Source organism: Anneissia japonica, unplaced genomic scaffold, assembly GCF_011630105.1.
Source record: "Anneissia japonica isolate Jap-2015-1 unplaced genomic scaffold, ASM1163010v1 scaffold573_len2283161_cov171, whole genome shotgun sequence".
NCBI classification, from domain to species: Eukaryota; Metazoa; Echinodermata; class Crinoidea; order Comatulida; family Comatulidae; genus Anneissia; species Anneissia japonica.
The window spans coordinates 243,463-260,175 of NW_022719802.1; the positions used below are offsets into that span (position 1 = coordinate 243,463).

The 16,713-nt window shown below is 35.6% G+C and overlaps 1 protein-coding gene across 1 annotated transcript in view; it reads left to right on the forward strand.

Moving 5' to 3' along the window:
- The first annotated feature begins 1,151 nt into the window (after window positions 1-1,151).
- Window positions 1,152-16,713, forward strand: part of LOC117110988 — a 37,909-nt gene continuing 22,347 nt past the window's right edge. The window contains exons 1-2 of the mRNA XM_033253845.1: window positions 1,152-1,269; window positions 12,475-13,772. Of these exons, the coding sequence (XP_033109736.1) occupies window positions 1,208-1,269; window positions 12,475-13,772 (1,360 nt within the window). The 5' untranslated portion in view covers window positions 1,152-1,207. The remainder of the gene's footprint in view (window positions 1,270-12,474; window positions 13,773-16,713) is intronic.

Below are 16,713 nucleotides of genomic sequence, written 5' to 3' on the forward strand. Positions count from 1 at the left end.
TTTATGGTCTGGTTGCTATGGTTTTTGTGACGTTCAGCGTGTAGGGACGCACGTGCGCATAGAATGTCGATGCCAGAGTTATAACCTTTGATGTCCCGAGATGTGCGTCCTTTTGTTAAATTACCTTGGTTGCATAAGGAAAGGCTTAATGGAAGGGTGTAAGCTGTGGAATATGATCCAAGCAGGGACATGTCAGCTATTAAGGTGCACCAAAGATTAAGCAAAGTTAAGAGGCATAGTGAAGCCTACCTAAATGATATATGGTGATAGCTAAGAGCATCACAGTATTGTGCAACTCATATGTAAGAGCCAAGTGGAGTTAGTTTGACCATGGTCAGAGGAGTACAGCTTGAACTCCAACGACAGGCTGACTTAAGAAGAAATTGAAGGTTTCAAGCAGCTGAAGTAAGAGCTGATATTATCTCATTCAGAACCAACTTGTATGGTGTGACAAGTAGTGAATACCTGGGAGAACGTCACATGTTTGGCTTCTCATCTGTATATAGCGCAGGGTATTATGATGCGAACTGAATGTTCGACATATTATTTTATTAAACACCTTATTTGAATTTATAACTATGTTTTTATGTTGACTATTATTCACTTGTACGACGTGTACTGTATGCGTGTGCGCAGTCACTGGCTAACGTGTCAATTGTCTATTCTCAAAACGAGGTGACACCAGCAACTAAAGAACATTGTCGTTGTGGAATGATGAACATGTATCTACCATGAAGCGCCTCTTTACGGCTGCTAGGTAGTCACGGACCACGCCCATACGCAATTCAGCACAATGACGCTTCAAGTTATGGGTTATTCTCCTACCTTTACCCTTTTTTAGAGGCTATTTAATATTATGATATAGCTGGGCATGTATTTTATGGTGGTAATTAAAAGAAGAAAAACAGTGGAAGTTTAACATTGTTCTGTGTATATCATTTGAATTTCTTCAATTCCAAACGAATGATCGCTTATTTTCGTGTAATTTGTGTAGTATTTCAAATGAATATGTACCCACTGTTGTCTTCTAATCGGATTAAAATCTGGCCGAATTTTGGCCGATATCGAAAAAAAAGTTTGGCCGAATTTGGCCGTGAGATGGCGTGTGTTGGTTTGGCCGTGATCGTGAAGCCTGTCGACTATCTGGCAACCCGCCCTGAATCAGACGACTCTCTTTACATTAGAGAGAACAAGAGCGGCAGCGCTGATGATTGGAGAAACTTTTTTTTCAAGAATTGGTGATGATATGAAAAGACGGAACATATGGGGGTATGTTACGAAGTGTTTCCAGTTGACAAATTCGACAGATGACTTAAAATATCTTAGTCAAATTTCTAATAAATAAAAATTTAGTCCCTAGCCATGTTATTGTTAAGACCCAGTAGCTAGTAGCAGGCCCTAGCTAGGCCTAGGCCAGGCCTAGAACTGAACTGTGTCTAGGCCTAAAGGCTTTGTGACAAGTGTAGGCCTAGCCTAGGCCTAAGTATTAGATAGGCCTAGGCTAGTAGGAGTAGGCCTAGGCTAGGCCTAGTACAGAAGTAGGCTAGTTTAAGCCTAGGCCTAGGTTTAAGCCTAGTGCCAGTGGGTAGTAGTAATTAGTAACCAAGGCTAGGCCTAGTTAGAAACAAAAAAAAATTGAAATGTCCCAAATATTTTTTTATTTATTTTTAATAGAAAGACATAACTGAATGAAGCATTTTAAAACAAAAATTATGTAAATCGGACCAATATTAGCGGAGATATTGCTATTTTAAATATGTTTTTTGCTGGAGTTTAATTCCTATTGTTTTTATTATACAAGAAGTGTGTCCCTTACAGTATAATTATGTAGCATTTTAGGTCATGTTAAAATAATACTTGACAATTACTAATGATTATAATTTAGTATTTTAGTATATATATTTATATTAGATTTAATGATTTTTATCAACTTATAGATTCTACGTATAACAAATTGTATTGAATCGCATAACTCTAGGCCTAATTGAAGGCCTCAGACAACACGGTTGCCAGCGGGGAAAACATCGTTTACCCTGCATGTAGCCGCCGCAAATTAATTATTCGTACGAGCCGAGCCTAGCTGCGGTAAGTGATAAGACAATATAATTTATGCCATCCATTTCAATTAATATGCACACAAATATTATTGAAAACTTACTTATCTTGATAGTTTAAAAACTGAAGAAAACAAACATGTTAACCAAAAAACTAGCGAAGGTTTCCTTTTATTATTGAAAATCGACGAAACATTGGTTGTACTAAAAAAACTTCTCTTAAAGCGATTCGCGCGCTTAAAAAGCCAATAACTTGGTCCAGAAATCATTTCTGGAGAGTTATCTGGAAGTAATTCGGTCAAATTGGTGTATACTTCCACGAAATACCCAATTAATACATTGGATATCCTATATCCGTCGGGGCACTATATTCTATCGCGATGTTTGTATTGCCGATCTATAGCGCCCTCTATCGGTTTTGTATCTAGCTACCAAGGTTGCTTAGGCCTAGGAATGAATGCAGGTCATTTTGGTCGCGCTCCGTTTTGGTCGTGCCTCACTTCGGTCACATTTTATTTTGGTCACGGTTTGTTTTCAACAAATATATGGAGCGCCAATGGAGTTGCGAAAACGCTAAATTTAATATAACTAGGCCTAATTATCATTCGAAGTTCGTCAATCGGTTTATCATACTTTTTTAAATTTATGTTTTGTTGTCTTTCTACTAACAACATAGATTACTTAAAAACAAATAAAACTAGATTTGAACTCGTCACTGAGGACGAGTTAGGTGATCCGCCGCACTTTGACCCTCATTAAGATCACGCGGTGATGATTGAAAAGTGTCATAATATGCTAAAATATGCTGTAATTAGTTTTTTTAAAAAAGAATAATTTTGAGCATTTTAAAAGATTTCCGCATGTGTACATGTACGTCTTGACGCCTGTGAGCATGGTAACAGAACAAGGAGTGACTCTTGATATGAATAATGTGTCAGGAACACAAAGTATGTAACAAAACGTGATTTCCAGCTTTAATATGTGCTGTATGCCTGGAAATGAACGTACGGTGGGTAAATTATGGAAAGTTTTGAAATGCACGCGTGCGCACGCATTATGAAACGCACGCATAAAATTAGGGTACAGTACATCCAACATTAACCCGAAGTTAATGCTCACTAATACAATTTCGAAATGGCAATTGGTTAGGCTGATATGATCGATAATGTAAAAACGCAAAATTGCACGTACATGACGTCATGCATGACTGAGCGCGTTGAAAAGCTTACCATGACTATTCCAGACCAAGCCAAATGTTCGCTGACAGCGATTGTGCGTAAACTTGTGGCATTTTTTGAGATATCGTGCGAACAAAAAAGGGGAGAAAGAAAGAAGAATAAGAAAGTTGAAGATGATGATTCCGTACAATAACAATAGGTGATCCGCTAACGTTAGCGGATCACCAAATATATATTCATATTTATGAACTGCGCATGGGTATCAAAGAAAATTAAAGATTTCAAGTGAAAAATGATAATGTGTGTATTATTCGTTTGTTTCTTTAATTGTGTTTCCTTCAATTCTCTTGGTATGTTTTATCCAAAATCTGGAAGCTGCAAGAAAAATAAATAAATTTATTGTATAAAAATATCGTATTAAATATTATAATGATTATTGTTTTAACTAATTATGAAATAGATTTCAAATGGTAACAACATTCAATTCAATTAAAATTAAAGATACATTTTATTGACCATAATTATTAAAGATGAAAACGCAACAAAAAGAATAGCATGAAGCACATACTAAATTCCATTGTTTAAATTATAAGATCATGTTTCAATCATGAATATATCACCGTAAATGGAAGAAGCAGAATATGTTAGTAAAAAAATAAAATGTTAGTAGAAAGATAGCAAAACGGAAATAAAAAAATACTTAGGCCTATGATAAACCAATTGATGAACTAAAAATTATAATAATATACAGTATAGGGCCTAGGCATATTAAATTTTGCGTTTTCGCAACTCCTTCGGCGCTCCATATATTTGTTCGAAATAACCGCAACCAAAATGAGGCGCGACCGAAGTGAGGCGCGACCGAAATGATCGGCTACCCTAGGAATAGCCCTAGGCCTAGAACTTCACCTTAAAGGCCTGTTTATACTTCAATGATAATGATAACTATAAACTAGATTTGAACTCGTCACTGAGGACGAGTTAGGTGATCCGCCGTACTTTGACCCTTATAAAGGTCACGCGGTGCTGATTGAAAAGTGTCATAATATGCTAAAATATGCTGTAATTAGTTTTTTAAAAAAGAATAATTTTGAGCATTTTGAAAAATTTACGCATGCGTACACGTACGTCTTGACGCCCGTGAGCACGGTAATAGCACAAAAAGTGACTCCTGATTTGAATAATGTGTCAGGAACACAAAGTATGCAACAAACGTGATTTCCAGCTTCAGTACGTGTTGCTTGCGTAGAAATGAACGTATGGCGCGTAAATATGGAAAGTTTTGGAACGCTGAAAATGACCCGAAACGTTCTTTAAACTATCTGAATAGTGATATGGAGAATTTTTAAATTTTAACAGACACGCACGTCACGATGTGTGCGTGTACAGAAATGGCACACGAAATTAAACATTGTCAAGTGTTTTTAAAGCCGCCTGTTAGTTGGTAATGCCACACGAATTTTCTCTTCATATAACCTATATATATATATCAGTCTGATAGCGTCGAAATACAGTCTGCCGCCCTCTCTCTGTTCTATCTCTTTACATCTTTTAAGAATGAGAGATAAAAGGGCTCCTAAAATTAATTCTTTTTGTCCATGCTAACGTGATGAAAATGAAAAATAAAGGGACACGTCTGAAAGAGAATTGATTTAGCTATAATATACTCACAGGTGGGAGACAATCAATCAAGATAAGCGAGTTACGTCCAATGAGTATAAAAAGTAATAACATCAGTTTTTTCTTAATTTAAATGGCAATATGATGACGTCACAATGTCCGATCAGCCATTATGATCTATAAAATCGTATCTACAACTCATGTGCTCTCAGAATATGTAATAAATATTGGGGGTCACCTTTCATCCTAAGGAGCTATATTTGATTATAAATAGGCCTAATTATAAGCATATGTAATTTTTGACGCACGCGTACGCGCACGTTAAGACGCGCAAACAAAAAAGTAAGATACCTAACATTCAACTTTGACCTGAAGTATAAGCCCATATAATATTATTCAGAAATGACGAATGGTTAAGATGATTTAACGTCATCAGCGTTTTGAGAAAGGAAATATATATATTAAAAAAAAAAAATCAAATGGCAATATGATGACGTCACAATGTCCGATCAGCCATTATGATCTATAAAATCGTATCTACAACTCATGTGCTCTTAGAATATGTAATAAAAATTGGGGGTCACCTTTCATCCTTAGGAGCTATGTTTGATGATAAATAGGCATAATTATAAGCATAAGTAATATTTGACACACGCGTACGCGCACCTTAAGACGCACAAACAAAAAAGTAAGATACCTAACATTCAACATTGACCTGAAGTATAAGCCCATTTAATATTATTCAGAAATGACAAATGGTTAAGATGATATGACGTCATCAACGTTTTGAGAAAAGAAATATAAATTTTTTCTTGTTTTTGTCACGATGTGTGCGTGTACAGAAATGGCACACGAAATTAAAAGTAAGATACCTAACATTCAACATTGATCTGAAGTATAAGCCCATTTAATATTATTCAGAAATGACAAATGGTTAAGATGATATGACGTCATCAACGTTTTGAGAAAAGAAATATAAATTTTTTCTTGTTTTTGTAATGATCATTCATAGTATTTATCATATAAAAATTCAGTTTTTTTCACTTCAAGATGGCAATATGATGACGTTAGAATGTCCGATCAGCTATTATATTATATAAAATCATATCTACAGCTGATGTGCTTTCAGAATATGTAATAAAAGTTAGGGGTCACCTTTCATCCTAAGGAGCTATAACCAATTTAAAAAAAGACTTGATATAATGCATATATTAATTTTGACGCACGCGAACGCTCGCGTTATTACGCGCACACAAAAATATAATGTACATAACATTTAACCATGACCTGAAGTTTATACCCACTAAATATGATTCAGAAATCACTACTGATTAAGGTGATTATGGGGTCATTAAAGGCTGGACGAAAGAAAGATGAGGGGGTAAGCAAAACCCTATATTTTGACCATGATGACGTCATCAAAATGTAAAAAAAAGCCACACATATGAAAGACAATTGCCTCAGCTACAACATACTCAAAGTTGGAAGACAATCCATCAAGAATAAGCGAGATACGCTCAAATGCGCATTTGCTAAAATGAGGTCATCGATAATATTCAGTTTGTTGAATTCAGATGGCAATATGATGACGTCATAATGTCCGATCAGCCATTATGACCTATAAAATCATATTTACAACTCATCTGCTTTCAGAATATGTAATAAAAATTGGGGGGTCACCTTTCATCCTAATGAGCTGTAACTGTTGCAAATTAGGCCTGATTTTAGCAAAATTTCACTGTATATCGGCACAATTGCGCACGAAGGTCGCTATGTTTGATGCGTGCGTACGGCATTGTTATTGGCCATAGAGTGATTGAAAAGATTGGAAACTTGTCAAAACAATGTCAGGAAACCAAAATTTGACAAAAAATTATTTTCTAGCTTCCATACGTGCTGCGCCCTTAAAAATGCGCACGCGTAGTGGTAAATTTCAAAAAAATTTGAAATGCTCAAAATGGCCTGAAACGTGCTCTAATTTAATCCAAATGTGATTTCAAGCATTTTAAAAGTTTGACGCACGCGTACGCGCGTGTTATGACGCGCACGCGTAAAATTTGGGTAAATTACGTTTAACATTGACTTGAAGTTAATGCTCACTTCATACGATTTCGAAATGGCAATTGGTTAGGCTGATATGATCGATAATATAAAAATGCAAAATTGCGCGTAGATGACGTCACGCATAACTGCGCACTTTGAAAACCTTATTGTGACTATTCCAGGCCAAGCTAAATGTTTGTTGAAGCGTGCATGTATAAATCTCGTGCCAATTTTTAGATATCGTGCTAACAAGAAATGGGAAAAAAAAAAGAAGATCTCTGACAATAACAAGAGGTGATCCGGTAGTGTAGCGGATCACCAAAAAGTGTACGTATATGAAAGAGAATTGACTTAGCTATAACATACTCAAAGTTGGAAGAAAATCGACCAAGAATAAGCGAGATACGCTCAAATGCGCATTTTTTATAAATGACGTCATCGATAATATTCAGTTTGTTGAATTCAGATGGCAATATGATGACGTCATAATGTCCGATCAGCCATTATGACCTATAAAATCATATGTACAACTCATGTGCTTTCAGAATATGTAATAAAAATTGGGGGTCACCTTTCATTCTAAGGAGCTATAACTGATTGAAAATAGGCATGTTGTTGGCCTATTTTTGCTATATGTCGCAAAAAACGCGTACATGTGCTTTTATGTTCTATGCGCGCGTACAGCATTGCTATTGACCCTAAATGACCAAAAAAGATTGGAAATTTGTGAATACAGTGTCAGGGACCTAAAACATAAAAAAAACCCAATATTTTTAACTTCTGTACATGACGCGTGCGTAAAAATGTGCACACGGTGCCGACATTTTTAAAAATGTTGAAATGCTCAAAATGGCTTAAAACGTGCTCTAATTTAGTCAAAAATTGATTTTGACCATTTTAAAATTTTGACGCGTTATTAAGCGCACGCGCAAAATGAGTGTACATTACAATCAACCTTCACTCGAAGTTAATGCTCACGTAATACGATTTCGAAATGTCAATTGGTTAGGCTGATATAATTAATTGCGTAAAAAACACAAAAATGCGCGTAGATGACGTCACACGTTACTGGTAACCTTGCAAAGCTTATTGTCAATATTCCAGGCCAAGCCAAATGTTTGTTGTAGTCGTTTTGTGCGTAGCTCTCGGCAAATTTGAGATATCGTGCGAACAGTTATTTGTCAGAATGTAGAATTTAAAAAAAAATATATCTGACAATAACAAGAGGTGATCCGCACTAGATGCGGATCACCAAAAAGCTAAAAAGCGATTGTTCATATGGAAAACAAAAGAAATAAGAGAGGTTTGTACACTAGGACGATTGGATAACGATTTATCGTGTATACGATAAAAAATATTTTTAAAAATCAAATCAGATGACGTCATAATCATGGAAAAACGATAAAATTGTTGCTACTACTACGATTTTAATGTTTTTCCATGATTATGACGTCATCTGATTTGATTTGTCAAAATATGTTGTTATCACATAACTGATGAATCGTTATTGACTGTTCTAGTGTACAAACTTCTCTTATTTCTTTTATTTTCTATGTGAACAATTGCTTTTTAGCTTTTTTATTTTTATTGTTGAAGTATAAACAGGCCTTTAAGCTGCATAGGCCTAGGCCTAGGCCCCAGATAGGCAACGACTATATTCTATATAATTCTAATTAATGACCTTACATTACTTGTTAGGCCTAGTATAGTATTATGTTGTGCGCAATTTGAGGTTTTTGCTCATTTTGAGCCACATCAGACTGTAGATAAGGCATGCCTGGGGGAATACAGTATAATCAAATCATCTGCGCAAAACTTAACCTAAAAATCTGGTCACACATTTCGGAAAATAGAGAGTTTTCCTTTAAAATAGTTGCCATGTAATGTATGGAATGGCTAGGGCCTAGCCTAGGACAAGATACATTGATTAGGCTAAATAAAAAAAATTACTGTGTGAGCCACACCCGACCGACCCAGAATGTACGAAATTGAGGCTCGTTATTTTATTTTTATTATTTTTTTTTACTACAACGAAAAATATATATTTTTAATGAGCTAAAGGCTGGAATCAGACTATCTTGCTGGACACGGGGTGTGCAAAAGTGTAGTGCGATCGTTTTGCTTTTAAATATAAGTTAAAAAATTGTCTTTGTATTTTCGTGTATTTTCTGCTTTTTAGGCATAAACACATTTTTGAGTTTTTTTGAGTGCGAGAAAACTAAAACTAGGCCAAAACTGGTGACGTCATACACAAATATATGTACTTTCTCTTGCGGATTGGTTCTCGAACAAGATAACAAAATCTCTAATAATCGGTGATTTTGGTGCAGATTTTGCAGAAACTTAAGCATATTTCGTAATATCAGTGTATGCAGTAATTATGATTCTGCGCACCTATTTTCTTCGCGATTTTTCTCACAAAATTTGAGCTAGTTTTTGAGTTAACATCTGCACAATTGTATTTCTTTACACAGTTACCAGTATGGAAGTCACAGATGTTGATTCAAACTTGTTTCAAACTGTGCGCATAGTTTGCAAACTGTGCAAGGTTTCTTTCATCATGTGGTAAAATGTGACATTTAAATGCAATAGGATTTATATTACTCCTAAAAACTTGAATGTAAACGACGATTTTTTCAGCACGCCAGTTTGTTTTGCAAATAATTCTTAACCAAAACAGCAATTGAACAATGAAATAAGAATTTAACAAACTACAATGTATTCATATAAAAAAAAGTTAAAATAAATAAGACCCCCAAAAAACCCCTACCCATCATCCCTACCCCCTCACCTACCAAACTGACTGCCTCCCCATTCCTCCCCACCACACGGTCCACACATGTCCAGATTATCCACATGACCCTGCCTTATTATTCTATTCAAACTTCTGATGTTATGTCCCGTCACATATCCACCCAGGAACAGAAGAATAATAGTAAAATACTGTAGTATAAAAATGTGCAAAAATGTGCATGAGCTGTTCTTGAACAGTTCAATGCAAATTGTCCACGCATTAAGAACTTCACCATTCTCCTTTGCACAGTTTGCAAACTTTGCAGTTTTGCAGTTTTCAAATTGTGCAAGATTTCCATGCACAATGCGGCAAATTCTGCAAATGACTCAAAATGTGCACAACATAAACAATGGGTAGTGCAATAAAGATGTGATTTATAGTCCGTTTATTCTTATGCATAAATAACCACAAGAAATAAGCTGTGAATATACAAACTTATTTGTAAAGCAAATATTAATTAATACTAAGAAAACACATCATGTTTATTTCCTAATTTTCAAGGTGTTTAGGCATAAACGAACACAATAAACAAACTTTAAATACAGTGTTTAACTAAGTAAAAATATTCACTTTTAACGAAATCTGGTTACTGATGACATAAATAAAGCTGCTCTCCCACCTAGGTTTATTTCACCTAAGAGTCGTACGATTTCTACGAGTTCAAACTCGTGATCTTTGGAAAGGACCTATACGAGCTTATTACCTGTTAGCTAGGAGTGAGGTATGACTTTATGGAGTTGGTTACGAGTTGGTTACGAGTTGTGTACAAATTATGCCGAGCAGAGCACCAAGTTATCTACGAGATTATTAAGAGCGTAACAGTTTGTACCGAATTAGATACGAGTTAGGTACGAGCCAACTCGGTGCGCTCGTACTTACTCGTACTCGTATCGGGGTGCTCGCATCAAACTCTTAGATGACAAAACCGCAGACGAGTATCCAGAATAGTGTACGAGCTAGGTAGGAGTACCCCGAGTACTCTACGAGCTACCTACGAGTTCTTCGAGTTTACTACGAGTTATCTACTCGTGGCGATAATTTTGAACAAAATTAGTGCCACAAGTTCAGAGCTGCTACGAGTAGGTATAAGAGTCCTCTCCGAGCTTTCCGAATCGTCCTACAAGTTTTTGCCGAGTTTGCCGAGTTAGCAACTCGGCATTCTCTTGTAACTCGTATGCTGAAAAAAACCCTAGTGGGAGAGGGCTTAAGCCTATTTGTGAGCAAACATAATATTTAAATAATACTTAGCAAACACATGATGCTTATTTTGTGATTTTCAAGGTGTTATACAATATACGGTACATCGCAGCCGAACCACATTCCTATAGTAAGCCTCTTAATTTATAACTAGCCTAGGTAGTTTGGACTTACAATCGTGAGGAGGTGGTCAGTGGGACCAGTCCTAATTCCACTGTTACTGCACTTTAGCCTCTCTTATATTTTCTGAAAATTCCACTTGCAAGAGAGTATTTTTCAATGCTACCTCATTCAGCAGACATTTCAACTCCTGAATGTTTAAAAGCAGGACATGTAGATCTAGAAAGAAAGCGGGACTTCACTTTCAAGAGCCAGACACGTGGGGGTGGGGGAGCAAAATGAAAAAATGAGCAATGTTGCCTAACTTGGTTCTCACCATTTTAATTTTAATGTTGTACTCATAACTGGAGTCCTTAGGAGTTCTGCTTTACCCACCAAAACCAGAAAAAAGTGTTATTTTTTCTGTTGGGCTCCTGATGTTACTGTATTTTGCCCTGATATTTCATATTTTTATGTTTGTGAAGTAATACTTGTGTATAGTATGCTCTACTGAGGTCTAGTAATGGTAGTGCCTGTACATTTCCTTGGATAAAATGATGGATAATTTCTTTGATTGATAGTGTGTTTCTCAGGAATGATTCCAGGAAAAAATGTTGATATGGTTGAATGAATTTTTTGAATGAGCAATAATATTCTGAAAGTCTTATTCTCTATGTTATTATGAAAGACTAACCTACCGTCAATCTTTCCTGTTCTTATTCTCTATGTTATTATGGAAGACTAAACTACCATCAATTGTTCCAGCTTATTCTCTGTACTTTTTGATTGTTATAAAAAGTATCCATTGTCCATCTAATATCCTAATATTGTATTTACTTTATGCAGATGCAACTGAAAAAGAGTGCAAAATGGACTAATATTATAACTTTACTATATACATATTATTTTGTAACAACAATATTGAAATAATCCTTAAAAAAAATACACTGAAAAAATACTTGAATGACCTGTTTTCTGGCTGGGTAACAAAGGCCATTTGGAATATTAATATGTTTATAAATATTTATGGTCATTTTTAGCCAACATTTTACTCTAAACCCACACGTCAAAGTCTTGCACAAGGGACCAACGGCTTAACAGCACTCACTGCAACCAACAGTTGTCAGCTGACGCGATTCTATGGCGAACGCAGTAACTTGGCGCCCACACAACCTATTCAGACTGCCAGTGGCAATAAGCAGAAGACAACTTCGCATCGTCTAGCGCTCACAGGATAAATAAGCAATTAAGTGATCTTGCCTTATATTTTTAATAGAATTTTTTTAATAAACTTTTTTGTAATATTTTTTCAGATAAAATTAATTTTTTTTTTTTATGATGATCTGTTCAGACTGCCATTGACAATAAGCAGATGACAGCAATGCATCGTCTAGCACTCATAGGATTGATAAGGAATTACGTGATCTTGCCTTATATTCTTAATAGAATTTTATAAATAAACTATATTATAATATTTTATTTTTTTCAGATTAAATTCGATAAAAAAGTACCTAAGGCTTTCGACTGATCCAGGTAAGGGCTCCAGATTTGCTGTCAGTGATACTTCCACATTGCATAGTGAAGATGGTGAACCTGTTAATAACACTGATTTGGTAAAGATGGATAACACAACATTTAGTAAGAAGCCTGTACAACTGGATCCCAGGATATCTGACCATATTGAACATACAAAGGTGCCTAATCAACCTCTTTGTAATCCACCAGCACTTCTCCCAACTCCTGTTGAAAATAATGTAACATCAAATAGTATGCAACGAGGACTGCTACCTACTCTTGGGGCAGAAGTATCTCAATTTTCTAATAATAGAACCAGCAGTTTAATATATTCACATTCTAATGACCTTGCGTCATCCCCTCTGCCTACGAATAGTGCTTTGGATGGATATTATAGACCCCCTAACACTAGTGAAGAGTTAATGCAGATTTCTGTAGCTGGAACAGCACCTCGGTTGCAAAATTATGTTGATACAGATGAGGTAGTTAATAATCAACAGGTTTTACCTCTAAAGAGCAGTCTACCTAAGTTAACATATCAACAGTTATCTGATGATTGGAAGAAAAATAAGAAAGATATTTTGGACCAAAATCTCCATGAGAATACTGATGACAATTCTGGTTGTGAGTTAGATATTTCACCCACAAAGCCTATGACATCCCGATATTGTAGAAACCTTGATGAATTTCTTCTCTCTGACTCAGAGGATCACCAAGCTGTTATTCTCTCTGATACTGATATTGCTCAAGAATTTACTGTGTCCAGCCAGCCAGAGGTATGTCCTCCACAAGCCATAGATACTGCATCAGATAGCAATAACACTGAAAGTAACAAGTTAACTGATGTTAGAAAGAATACTAGAGTTCCTGGGCCAGTGATAGATCGCAGGAAATATCAAATCGGGAGAGGTTTTGACGACATATTAAAAATTGCCAGTCAAAATGTGAAAAGACAACGTAGACACTCGCTTCAAAGTAGTGAATCTCAGAAGCATGATGGTAGTAGTCATCGGGCACGTCATCGTAGCAATGGTACACCTAAAAAGAAAAAATTACATGAATCTCCACGAAAATTACCTCTCTTGGTCAACAGAAGCTTATCAGAAATTTCTGTAAAGAGCAATCATTTGATTATTGCTCAGGACATTCAAAAACAATTGGATAAATTGAGCATGACACTTTGTGTGCCAAAATTAGATGTTCCAGAGACTGTTTCTGTAACAGAGGAAATGGCTGTAAAGGGCTTCTGTAACTGTGTCCGGAAAAAGACTGGTAAGTGAATGCAATCATTATCTCAACCAGTTTAATTAATATAAATCTCTGTCGTGTCATTGTAACATCTAGAAAATTGTACGACATGTCATCAGCCCCCTTGTTTTGACAATTAAAATTCCCCTTTTCCAAGTTTTGGCTTCTCTTCTATTTCGTTATGAATTGGTATAGTATTGAAGAGTGACAACCTGAGTTGTTAATTTTTCTCAGTCACAATTTTTTTTATTACTGTACAGTAGTTTACTGAATATTATGAAAGAATCATATTATGAAAGAATCAACAGCATATAAAAACACAGTTATATTTTTTACTTTAAGAATATGTAATTAATTTTATTAATAGTAAGCATTGGTTTAAATTCCATTTACATTCTAAATGTTTAATAATTTTATATTTCCATGGATATTTATGTAAAAATGAATATGGCATTTTAGTATTCCTCTCCTTAATTGTAGCGCGATTCAGATGTATAATTCTAATTAATTGTCACATATTATTGGATCAAGACCGGTGGAAGGGTAGCCCAGCCGCTCGAATCACAAAACAACACTAAGACAAAACTTTTTTTTATACCTTGTTCAGCGAACCCGCCGAACGCAAATGTACAGTAGATGATTTCGAATAATCAAATAAAAATAAAATTTTATTTTTTGCCAATTTGTGCACCTGCCGCCACAAAAAATGGCAATTTCAGTAAAAAATTGAAATTTAAAAAAAAAATGTTATTACGCCCTTCGCTGCCTTGAAATCTCCAAAGATAAAATATGTATATTTCTTCCTAATTATATAAATTTGAAGCATTTAACCATCCCATTTTACATTCACCAATAAAATTTTATTTTTATTTTCTCCTACATCTGGATGTTTTTGGCAAAACTATTTGCTAAATAAGAAAACAAGATTTTATTTTTATTCCGCCCTCCTCCAATGATCTTTAAAAAAATAAGTATGCGAAACAAGGAATAAAAAAGTCTCGCCTAACAAACAATACTTTTTTGTGGCTTGGTTGTTGGTGGAATAGTCTTGTGCAAAAGCAGGATTAAGGTTGAATTAGAATATGAGCAAGCCAGAACTATATGAGGTGCCATGCGCAGCAAAAGCAAAATGTTAAAATCAAAATGTAATTGCAAAATTTAATGTCTAATTTATCAAAACGTAGGCGTAAATTTCTCAAAATATAGATCTGTTTTCCCAAAATGAAGTTCTAATTTTTCAATCGCGTGATCGCGGCACCCTGACCATTAAAAATTAGCAGACACACTGGGAAGCGTTGCTCATGGCATTGGACTGCTGCGAAAAATGCTTCCCCCATCATTAATGGAACAGGCCCACGTCATGCTTGACTGACTAGTTTTGATTTACATTTTGCATGTCTTGTGTTGTTGTAAAATGTATTTCAAACCAGTCATGCTTGGCTGGTTTTGATTTACGTTTTGGAACAGAATTTGGAGAGGGCCTACGTTTTGAATTTGAATTACATTAGAAATTTAAGAACTACATTTTGGCAAGTTTGAGCTACGTTTTGAAAAATTAGAACTTCATTTTGGGAAACTAGATCTACATTTTGAGCAATTTATGCCTACGTTTTGGTAAATTAGCAAACATTTTGATGTTAACATGGACTTTTGCTGCGTATGGCATCCCATAGAACTACTGCACTTCATTATAAAATAGACATTGTACAGTATATGATGTAACCCTGCATCATACAGATTGGCCATGATGCATAGGCTGTATAATGATTACTGTATAGTACTATTGATTGAGCTGCATTGTTAATTTCTAGGTAAACCAAATTTTTGTGAAAAGGCTGTTGCTGCTTCTTGTATATCAAATTACTGTACAGTAAATTTTTACAATATGACACCAGATTGAGATACAGTATCCATGATAAAAGTACTGTACATTAGATGGTCCTTCCGATGTATCATGGTTTTCCTGCTACTCTGGTGAAGCCTTTGGCATGAATATTGAATTTATTAACAGAGTTTTACTTCAGATGCATCCAACTATTTACACTGGACGCAGGGTTCAGCGGCGAGTGCGAAGCACAACTCAGGGTCAAAAGTGGAACGTGAAATTTGGATATGGTTTTGTAGTCAGATTTGCGAGAAAAACTTCAGCTACCCGTATTTCTTGACTGAGATGTCAGTGGGAGCTGTAATTTGTATGGCAAGGAGATTGAGCAACCCTTCATTCATATTAAGGGAATTTACGCCCAGAAACTTTGTAGTTATTAATATTTTGGTTATAATAGAAAATATTCATTTTTTGGTTACTCACATTAGTTAGCATGCATACGTCATAAGCTAGATACGTCACCTTTTCCTGGTAAGGCAAACTTTCCCGGCGTGCTTTTATGGATAAACAAACACCACTGCTTTGACATGGATGCCTTTGCCCAAGCCAGGGCTAAGAGCCGCATTGTTAGCATTGTATAATACTTTTAAGGTACCTCTGCAAATCAATTATTCTTAGTTATTTTTTGTTCTTATTTTAATTTATTTCTTTCGAAAGTGTACTTTCTATCACATATAATTCCACTGTCTTAGTTACTGTAGCCTAGGCCTAGTCTTATGCCTCATCGTCCCCTGCTACACAGTACATCAGCAGCCCCTCCCCCATACAGGACAGACGTTTGCTAGGTAACAACGTGATTGCACCATTCCTTCCCAGGTGTAACATTGACATAATTGTTAGCTAACCAGTTGTGTGTATTTCTTTGTGAAAATGAGTACCGCGGCCTACTCATTTTCACAAAGCATTTGCATCCCCTCTTGGAAAGAGGGATTCGAAATAATTGTCTCCATATCTTCGCTAATTAAATTAATCACCGTAATTTAGCTTACACTTATGAATTTAGGGAGCACTTAAAATGTGAAATAATTATTTCACTACCCGGCAAACTCCGAACTTTATTCATTCATTAGGCCTACATAA